Source organism: Myotis lucifugus, unplaced genomic scaffold (assembly GCF_000147115.1).
Source record: "Myotis lucifugus unplaced genomic scaffold, Myoluc2.0 scaffold_552, whole genome shotgun sequence".
Taxonomy (NCBI): domain Eukaryota; kingdom Metazoa; phylum Chordata; class Mammalia; order Chiroptera; family Vespertilionidae; genus Myotis; species Myotis lucifugus.
This window is the reverse complement of record NW_005871600.1, coordinates 502239-512681: the sequence shown is the minus strand read 5'-3', so window position 1 is coordinate 512681 and position 10443 is coordinate 502239. Positions and strand designations below refer to the sequence as shown.

Below are 10443 nucleotides of genomic sequence, written 5' to 3'. Positions count from 1 at the left end.
CAGTTCCCTCTCCCCCCTCCAGCTGTTGCAGCGGTTCCCTCTCCCCTCCAGCTGTTGCAAAGGTTCCCTCTCTCCCCCCCAGTTGTTGCAAAGGTTCCCTCTCCCCCCTCCAGCTGTTGCAGAGGTTCCCTCTCCCCCCTCCAGCTGTTGTAGAGGTTCCCTCTCCCCCCTCCAGCTGTTGCAGAGGTTCCCTCTCCCCCCTCCAGCTGTTGCAGCCCTGACCCTGCCTTTCTCCTTCCAGGCTCTGTCCCCTCACATTGCTGGGAGGACCCTCTCCATGGAGAAAGGCGTAGAGCAGGGGTCCTCAAACTACGGCCCGAGGGCCACATGCGGCCCGCCGAAAACATTTATCGGGCCCGCCGGGTGTTTTTGCCGCCGCTGCCTGTCCTGCTTAGCAGCCGACTCGTCCCGGGCCCGCAGTGCGCATGTGTGGAATGTCTGAGGGACAGTGAACTGGCCCCCTGTTTAAAAAGTTTGAGGACCTCTGGCGTAGAGCATGGTTCCATTGTTGGGGGAAGTTCCATTGTTTGGGTTGTGTTTTTCAGGAAACCAAAAACCCAAAGTGACTGGTCACTGAAAAATGATGCATATTAAAAACATTTTTTGAGACATGTTCTTCTACAACTATAGAATAAATATCTCAGGAAAACAAATTAATTGGGAAGGAAAAAAGGGTCATGTTTCCAAAATCACTTTTTAAACATCTAAACAGAAAGGAGAAACTATAATTAAACAGGAAATTAAACTTCCTTGTTTCTTTCGCTCATGGACTAGACTAGTTTAAAAGTATTACTTGAGCTATCGTTAAGGCATAATTGCAATATTTATAACCTCACCGGATTCATGGGCTCAGCAAAACAAAATAATAAAACACAAAATAAAAGTTTGAAAAAATAGGCTTGACCCACACCCGAGCTTCATTAACAGAGACCAGGAAGTGTCTTACTGGCTCCACCCAGATAGCGTCTGTCATGTTGATTTACTGTGACACAGTCTGACCCTCTCTGGGACTCGTAGCCGGTCCAGAACGGTCGTGGGAGAAACACCATAAAAACCCCAAAGGGTAGACCATGGGCTCAAAAAGTAATTCAATTCACTTAAAATGATTCAAAAGCTGATTCAGTAAGTTTTATGTTGTGCATATTTTACCTAAAATGGTTAAGATGATAAACTGTATGTGTATTTTATCACAATTTTTAAAATGTTAAAGGTAGTTTCACAACATGGGCGGGGGAACTGTGTGTGATTCTAAACTGTGTTAGCCTGTGAAATGAAATGGCAAATGTTCCCTTTCCCCATTGAGAGCCAAGCACCGAGTGAGGCTGACTCAGAGCGCCAGGTGCTCGTCGCCAGTTAAAAGCATCTCCATCAAGCAAATGGCACAACACCGCCTGGCTTCCTTCTGGAAGTCGGCCAGCTTTATAAGGATGCTCGTTTCCTGCCGCGAAAACAACGCAGTACATGAGTAAGACCGGCCAGGTGGCAGCGGCTGGAACACTCATTAAGCATTTGCCACAGGCCACCAGCAGTGCTCACCCTTCCAGAAAGAAGGGCAACAGAACAGGACTGGCCAGGGCCTCCCACATGAAAGGAGGCCAAACACCGACGCGGAGTGTGTCCTGCCTCCCCTGAAACGGCAGTGGCCTGGCCACCTTGCCAGGCTGGGTGAAGTGGAGTGACAGCTGGAGAAAAAGGCACAACACGGGCGGGGACTCACGGGCAGCCAGTGAGGTCAGCTCTTGTTTAACTGGGGGACTGACAGTGTTCAACTCCTCTGTAAACGAGGAGCTTCCTCCTCAGAAGCGTCACCGTCACCGTCACTGCACTGCAGCAGGGCCCCCAATCATCAACTCAGCAGGTTCCGACAGCCACCCCCAGATCCCAGGGGCACGGAAGCCCCGGCAGCAGCTCAGACAGCTGCGTCAGAATACACTGTTTCCTTTTTAAAACTCTTCTTCTGAATCCGCTTTACCTTGTCGCAGTGAATATTGACTTGCACTTTCTGGGCAAATACCTTGCCAGGCCACAGAGGCGGGCACAGTGGTGGTGGACGTGCAGCTGGTACTAAGCATCTGGACGTACCACCTGCTGGAGCCCCGGGCCTGGCAGCTCACACTCACTTGGAGCAGTTCAGCTGCTGGCTCGGCTGTGGAAGGGGCGCTCTGCTGGTCTCACTCGGAGGAAGAACCCAGAAAGGCAATACCGGGGATACGATGGGGGACATGATGCGGGACACGGGGCCCACCTCTCATCAGCTGTGCAGCCCGTCACAGCGACCTGACCACCCGGCTTCACACACAGAAAGAGTGCCGTCACCTACCATCGGCAGGTCATGGGAGTGTCATTCTGTCTGCACTTGCCGAGCGTGTCAGGGTTAACACTGAACACCCGCACACACATACACACACGACAGGAGCGCCATGGCCCCCCAATCTCCTGGTTAAGATGACCGGGGAAGCGACACGCTGTCTCACAGACCACCTACAGCACAGGTTCCAATTCTGCTCTTTATTCTGTCCCTCCGGAATTTACTACAGCATGCAGACCGTAAAAGCCACTCACCCTCACCACGGTCACACATGCTCCCCGCCTTCCTATGAAGAAACACAGATGGCTGGTGGCACGCTTTCCATGTCCCCAGACTTACATTTCACTCATTTCTCAGCTGCTCAGCACTCCCTGACATCCACACCCTCACCCTGACCCCATGGGGGCCTCCCAGCGGCCCTGGCTCAGCTGAAATACTGCCCGTGGGGCTGGAAGGCCTCAAGCAAGTCTGAGCCTCAGTGTCTTCACCAGCCTCTTGACCTGACCCTTGTAGACCACAGCACTGTTTCTATTTGCATTTAAAGATGTCTTACTTATTCATCACTAATTTACTCACTGAATTTCTGTGCTCATGCAGGAGTCCAAGAAATCTAACCATCACTACTAGTAAAGCCTTAAGAAAATTCTTTATTCACATCAACTCCTAGCAAGTGTCCTTTTTAGTTTTCAGGTGTCCTTTTTATTTTTATTTTTTTCAGGTGGCCTTGAATGCAGAGGCAATCACTAAGGCTTGCTCCCTCCAGCGCCTTCTCAAACCCCCTGTCCAGTAACTGATCTGGTGCTGACACTGCCCGCTGCCACCCGGACACTCCCAGGCTCGGGCTGACCCCCAGGCATCAGTCTGAGGGGTTCTCCTACCAGGTGAGGCAGCAATCACCTTGCTCCAAACCTTCCTGGAAGCTCCATGGCTGCCTGCCCTCCCAGAACAAAACCCGAGACCGGCCCGGTACCTCCTCCCTCTACTCCTGTCACCTCTCAGCCAGCCACGCCCTCCCCCACTGCACCTTGGACCCAGGCCCAGGCCCCAGATGGCCTCCCCAGCAGCTCACTCACTGCATCCAGGCCTCTGCTCAAACCTCAAATGTCACGTTATCAGAGCCATCTCTGTCTAACCTGGCACCCATCCTCCGCCCTTCCTGGTTTACTTTCCTCTTAGCACTGAGCACATTTCTGTTTGCTGTCCACCTCCTGCCACCACTGCCCTGCACCCTGAGAGTAGGAACGCCGTGTTGACTGCTGTGTCCCCAGCACCCAGGTGTTCATGCCTCGGTCCTGTTCCTGTATCAGTTTGCCAGGCCTGCTGTAACAAAGCACCACACAGCACACACAGCAACAGAAATGCGCCTGCACAGCCTGCAGGCCCGAAGTCCAAGATCCCGGGGTGGGCAGGGCTGGCTCCTCCTGAGGCTGCGGGAGGCCCTGCTCCAGGGGCCTCTCTCACTCTGGAGTCAGCTGACAATCTCTGGTTCCTCGGCTCATCGTTGCATCACCCAGCCTCTGCCCTCATCCTCACATGGTGCCTTCCCCACATGCTGTCTGAGTCCAGATTTCCCCTTTTTACAAGGACACCAATCACACTGGATCAGGACCCACCCTAAATGACTTCATTTTCACTCGATGTCCTCTGTAAAGACCCCATCTCCAAATGAGGCCACCTTCTGAGGTACTGGGCGTTAGGACCTCAATTTTTTTTTTTTTGAGGATATAATTCAACCCATAAAAATCACAGCCACATGACATTGGGCACGTGAATTTTCACCAGTAAAACAGGGCTAATAATTGCAGCCACCTCGCTGGGATGATGAAGACAGTGCCCCTCACACAAAGAGGTGAACCCTGTCCCTTCTGTGAGCCTCGCAGGCACAGGCATGAAAGAAGCTCAGGCGCTGGGCTCTGCAGCCAGGCAGCCAGGGTCTGAGTCCTCCCTCTGCCACTTGCTGCCCATGACTTTCACAAGTTGCTTAGACTGAGACCAATGTCAAGACAGGCTGTGAGGGTTACACAGTAACGCATGGCAGGTCCTCAGCACACGGTACGCTCTCTAGGAGTGTTGTCTGTCACAGGCAGGGCTGAGGTAGGGACAGTGTCACCCTCATCCCACCGATATCTTGTAAGTTTTTCACGGGGCTGTTCCCACTCACTGCCTAATCACAGCAGCAGGACAGGAAGCTCCAGCAAAGAGGACACAGTAGTGGGATTAGAGAACTGGGTACCAACCAGGACAAAAACTGGTATTTTTAAACTTTTATCCAATACGACTCACATCCAACTGCCTTCACACATCTACCTGATGACACTAACCCATCCCAAAGTGACCCCGCCTCCCTGCCCACCCACGGAGCCAGCTCCTCCGCTCTCCCCACCCCATCCTTGCCTCACGTCCTCACGTCTCCTCAAGCTGAAGACCCGGGAGAAAGCCTGGGAGTCGCACTTGGCTCCTCTTTTTCTTACACCCCACATCTTATCCACAAGGAGTCCTGTTAGCTATTCCCACGAAGTCTGTTTGGAATCCACACCTGCCCCACAGCACCACCTCCTTACAGGAACAGCTCTGCGGTGTCCCTATCTCTGCCTCCCCGACCCCTCCCATCTCCTGACCCATCCTGTTTCCTGCCCCAGAGAGCAGCTGGAAGTGCTTCCAGCAAACCAGGCGGGAAGCCAGGCCATGCCCTCTGCTCAGCTCCCAGGGCTCCCTGAGGACTCGGTGGCCACTGTCAGGCTCGCTTTAAAGGACCTACAAGACCAGGAGCCCTCCCAACCCCTTGCCACTGTGGCCTCATCTCCTATGCTCTCCCCATCCCTCGCTTGCTCCGTGGCCTCACTGGCCTCAGACATGGCACAGCCTCGGAACTTGGTCAAATGGCACCTTCTCGGCAAGGCCTTCCTCGATGAACCCATTTAATATTGTGCCATCCCCCCAACACTTACTGTCTCCTCCCTCCTTACCGTTCCCACAATACTCATCCAGCTAAGATCCCAGGTATTTTGTTTATCGCCCAGCTTCCCCTTTGTTCTCTGCTGTACCCTGATACCTAGAACAGTACTGGCATGTTGTAGGCGCTCAAATACCTATTGAATGATGAATGGCCAATGCTTGAAAAGCTCCTTAAAGAAAGGTTGTAACAGCCCTAACCGGTTTGGCTCAGTGGATAGAGCATCGGCCTGTGGACTGAAGGGTCCCGGGTTCAATTCCGGTCAAGGGCATGTACCTTGGTTGCGGGCAAATCCCCAGTAGGGGGTGTGCAGGAGGCAGCTGATCGATGTTTCTCTTTCATCGATGTTTCTAACTATCCCTCTCCCTTCCTCTCTGTAAAAAATCAATAAAATATATTTTTAAAAAAAGAAAGGTTGTAACTGTACTTGATAACCTGCATTTAAATTCCACTCCTAGGTATATGCCCTAAAGAAGGGAGGACAGGTGCTCAAACAAAATTTGTACACAAATGTTCATCGCAGCACTAAATAGCCCCAAGGTGGAAACCTAAAGGTCACCAACGGATGAATGGATACACAAAATGTGGTCTATCCTTACTATGGAATATTATTTGGTCATGAAAAGGAATACAATACTGATACATCTCACAACTTGGATGAACCCTGAACACATGCTAACTGCAAGAAGCCAGACACAAAAGGCCACCTATTGTCTCATTCCGTCTCTCCATGTCCATAGACACAGAAAGCATCTCAGTGGGGCGGGGGCGGGGCAGGGCTGGGAAGGATTTCAGCTGGGGATGGTGGAAATGTTCTGGAACTAGACAGTGGTGATTCACCACATCGTGAATGTACTGAAATCCCTTTAACAATACAGTCTAAAATGGTTAATGGTAAATTTTATGTTAGGTGATTTTTACCTCAACATAAAAATAATGAACACACACCCTCCAAAAATAAGTATGCTATCTTTAGATTGCAAGAGAGTCTAGAACTGAAACGTCAAAACATCTGGAAGAACCTGCATACAACTAAATCCTACCCCAGCGCCTCTCCCTTCCCCTGACAGAGGAAGCCACCTTCAGGCACGACAGCGAGTGTGGTGTCAGCCTGGGAATTCCTGAGCCAGAGCTCTAAATCCGACTCCTAGGCTCTTACTTGCTCTTTTCTGACATCTGTGCATCCAGCCAGTGCCCAGCCGTGACGACCACAGGTTGTAAATATACTTTGCAGGACAAACATAGCTTCCGGGCACAACCTGTGATCACTGCCTATCTGCGCATGCCCGATGGCCTGGGGAGTGCGGGGAGCTGCTTTCTGGCAGCCGGGTGGACTGGGCCAGGCACTGCACCAGGGTCAGCCTGCTGGCATCCCTCACCCCGCCCTATACCTTGAAGAGGTAGATGGAGAAATCCTTTCTCTTGAGTGAGGTTTGTCAGAGTCCCCTGTGTCTGCGACCTGGGGACTGGAGAGCTGCAGAGTAGGGAGGGGCACCCCCAACTCCCACATAGCACTGGGCTCAAAAGGCAGGTATCCCAGCCAGGAGTTCCGGCCCCACAGCCACGGAGCCCAGATATCCTCTACCTACGGTCACACGGTCCTCTGAGCGCTTGGCCATTACTGTGCCATCCTCCTGAGCAGCATGGGAAAATACAACGGTCCCATCACAGCACACAAGGTCAAGCCCGCACGTGACCAGTTTGGGTCTTCCTAGGCCTGACCTCTTCTCCTCGTCCAAACACACACACAATTTCCGGGTAGATTTCATCCTTTACTCTTCCAGGGGTTACCAATCAGCAGAAAAATGGTCAAGAGTAAACCAAAGCCTGACTGGTGTGGCTCAGTGGTTGAGTGTTGACCTATGAACCAGGAGGTCACGGTTCGATTCCCAGTCAGGGCACATGCCCAAGTTGTGGGCTTGGTCCCCAATGGGGGGCATGCACGAGGCAGCCATTCTCTGTCATCATTGATGTTCCTATCTCTTGCCCTCTCCCTTCCTCTATGAAATCAAGAAAAATATTTATTTAAAAGTAAACCTAAGAAGAAAAAGCCATATCAATCCTAAGCAGTACAAAGAGAACAATCCATCTTTGAGTAATTGATTGGGCAATTTCATTGTCTACTAATGTCCACACTAATGCTATGCTCAGGGAAAAAGCTGGAAGGAGGGATGTGCACTGATTGGTTAACAGTGGTGTAAGAGTAAGGCAGTCCCTTAGAAAAGTAAAAGGACAGCAGTGTCCCGCCTCCACGCAATCCAAACGTGCTCCGCCCACATACCTTGTTGAGCTTGCCCAGTGAAGAGATGAGATCCGCCCATTCACTGGAGGACTCAAAATTTCTTAAAGCCTTTTCAATCCCTGAAGAGTAATTTTTGTATCGGTAGTCATGTAATAGTTCCTGCTCTTCTGGATCCATCTTACATTCTCACAGCAGAGAAAGTATCTAAAAGCGAATCAAAAATAAACAAATGAGGCAGCTATTCAAGGACACACATCGCACCTAGCCCAGAGCTACCGAGGACAGATGTCCGTCCACAAACTCCCGGGGTAGGTGATCCAATTCAAATATTTAGCAAGGCTTCTGGGCCAGGCACTATGGTAGATAAAAGATAAACAGTTCCGGCCTCCTGGATTCTGAGCGGGACAAAGGGACGGAGCAGGCAGAAGCAAAATGCCAGGGTTTTACTTCATTGACAAAATAATTCTAGGACGGAAACTTACAAATCGGATGATACATATTGTTCCCGATGGGTAACTGTGAATGCAGATGGCCCCTCCGATTGTAGGGCGTTTATAAAACCTGAGGAAACAAGCTTTTTGGCAGTCCAACCCTCTACAACTAGACTAGGACAGAGAATTGGAAATATTCTCGAAGAAAATCTGGTGGGAAAAATGTTAAAAAAACATGAGATGTAAGAGTGTAGCGTCTGACAGCCTGTCCAGTTACTAAGCTCCAATCACCCACCAGGTGCTGCCCTGACAGCTTTAGGCCAGAGTGTAGAGTCTGGATGTAGGGTGGTTACACCAGGGCCCAAGCAACCCTCATTTTATTCTTCTTGCCCTTGAATATTCCTGTGGTTAGAGACATTCATTATATATGAACCCCTGCAGCTATTACAAAGCCCAAGATGTAGCCGATCTATTCCCAACTCCAACAGCATCCACTTCCCTTTATTTTTATCCCCACTGTGACGAAGGGAAACAAAGAACAGGGAATGCTGCACTGACCTGACTTTGTGTAAGCACCCCTCATTTATACGATGTAAAGTACACAATACACATACGTGCTTATGTCATTCTGTTCTTACTCATTTAAAGATCTGATAGCATGTACTGCTGATCTATGAAGTGTTCTATGTTTACGACTTCAGGGGCTCATAGGTATGAAAGGACACCCTCCCTCCCGTGTCCCCCACCAGGTCCAACCCCAGGGCCAGGGCAGCTCTGTGCATTTGTCTGTTCTGTAGGCTTACACATCCAGAAGCCTGTAAGGTTCCAGGCTGCCTTCAATATGTACATTTTGAAATAAAAATATTTCCTATTAAAAATATCTGAAAGTCAACCCATCAGTCTATTCAAACAAATTAGAACTCTGGGAAGTACTCAACAAGATATGGAAAGGTTGGCATTCCTGGCACCAAGCCTTGGGTCCTCTTTCTTTCTCTCTTTATCTTCAGTGATCTCCCCATTCCTATAACTTACAAATATGATCTTCATGCCAATGACCCCTGGATTTATAACACCTGCCCAAACCTCCCCTCAGATGTCCTGACTCATGTAAATGTCCACTGGACCCCTCCACCTGGAAGTAGCACAGGTGTCTCCAACTTAGTGCATCCCAAACCAGACTCTCAAGCGTCCCTCAGCAAAATGTGGCCTCGCTGCCTTCATTTACTGGCCCCGGTGAAGGGCCATATCTCCGAATGGGCAATGAGAAGGAACAAAGTACTGGCACGGGCTGCAGGGAGGATGAACTTGGGAAATACTCGCTTAGGGGAAGAAGCCGGTCACAAAAGGCCACGTATGATTCCATTGGTGTTAAATGCCCAGAATAGCTGAATCTATACAGTCGGCAAGTAGATTGGTGGTTGCCGAGGGTGGGGAGAAGGAACAGGGAGTAACTGCAAATAGGCACCAGGGATCTTTTTAGGGAAGTGGAAATGTGCTAAAATTGGATTATGACGATGGCTGCACAACTTTGCAAATTTACTAAAAAATCCCTGAATTGTATACTCGAATGAATGTTATGCTATACCTCAATAAGGCTGTTTTCTAAAAACTTGATTCTATCTGCTCAGCATGCTCCTTCCTCAGAAAGTGGCTCCCCATCCACGGATCCTTTGACATCATTCCCGACTCTTCCTTCTCTTCACCTGCCACACTCAACGCCCGTCCAGTTGGCTCTTCTCCCCAAACACCTGTGGACTCGCTCTCTTTCTATTGCACCTCTGTGCACGCACCTCTCTCTTGCAAGCCTGCAGAGGCCTCTGAATGCTTCCCCTTCACTCTGGCCCCCTCCAATGCACTTTCACACAGGGCTCCAAGAATCCTCTTCACGTGAATTAAAACACGTCCCCAACACATTTAAACTCTCCCCATTAAACTTACAATAAATCCGAACTCCTCCCCACTAACCGTGTGGCCTACAAGGTTCCACCTACCTCTCTCTTCAAGGCACTCTGCTTATCCTAAGACTGACTCGCACAGGGGTCCTTGAAGTCCACAGGTATGGGCGGCTAGTTAGCAGGAAGAGAGCCTTGTCAGCGATCAGGTGTGTGCTCAGGGCAATGAGGGTGTCGGCCAGGTAAGAGCAGGTAACTGGAGCAGTTCAATGTTATGGTTGGCTATATGAAGAAAGAACTAGTCAGCGTAACTAACAGCACAGGTGAGAAGTTTGGAAATAGTCATTCAAGCAAGCTCCTTTATTTCAAAATCTGGGGCATTCAATATTACGCATTAAGGAAGTCTTCTGGGTGGGCTTGGTAAATCCATCATTTATGCATGCATTTCTCATGTAACACACAAGAGTCCTAGGACCTGGGTACCATGGGCCTCCAGACGAGGATGCTGGGAATCAAGTCCTCCAGAAAACGGCCCCGGTCACCGGGCAAGCAACTGGCAGCATCAGGATCCCAGCTCAGGCCAGCTCAAAGCCACAGAGCCGAGCCTTCACTACATT

At 50.3% G+C, this 10443-nt stretch overlaps 1 protein-coding gene across 1 annotated transcript in view; it reads right to left on the bottom strand.

Annotated features, from left to right (window-relative positions):
• Positions 1-10128, bottom strand: part of LOC102426351 (protein dopey-2-like) — a gene marked incomplete at its 3' end in the record, with an annotated part of 38491 nt that extends 28363 nt beyond the window's left edge. The window contains 2 exon segments of the mRNA XM_023745500.1: positions 7543-7707; positions 9926-10128. Coding sequence (XP_023601268.1) covers positions 7543-7680 — 138 coding nt within the window.
• Positions 10129-10443: the final 315 nt, after the last annotated feature.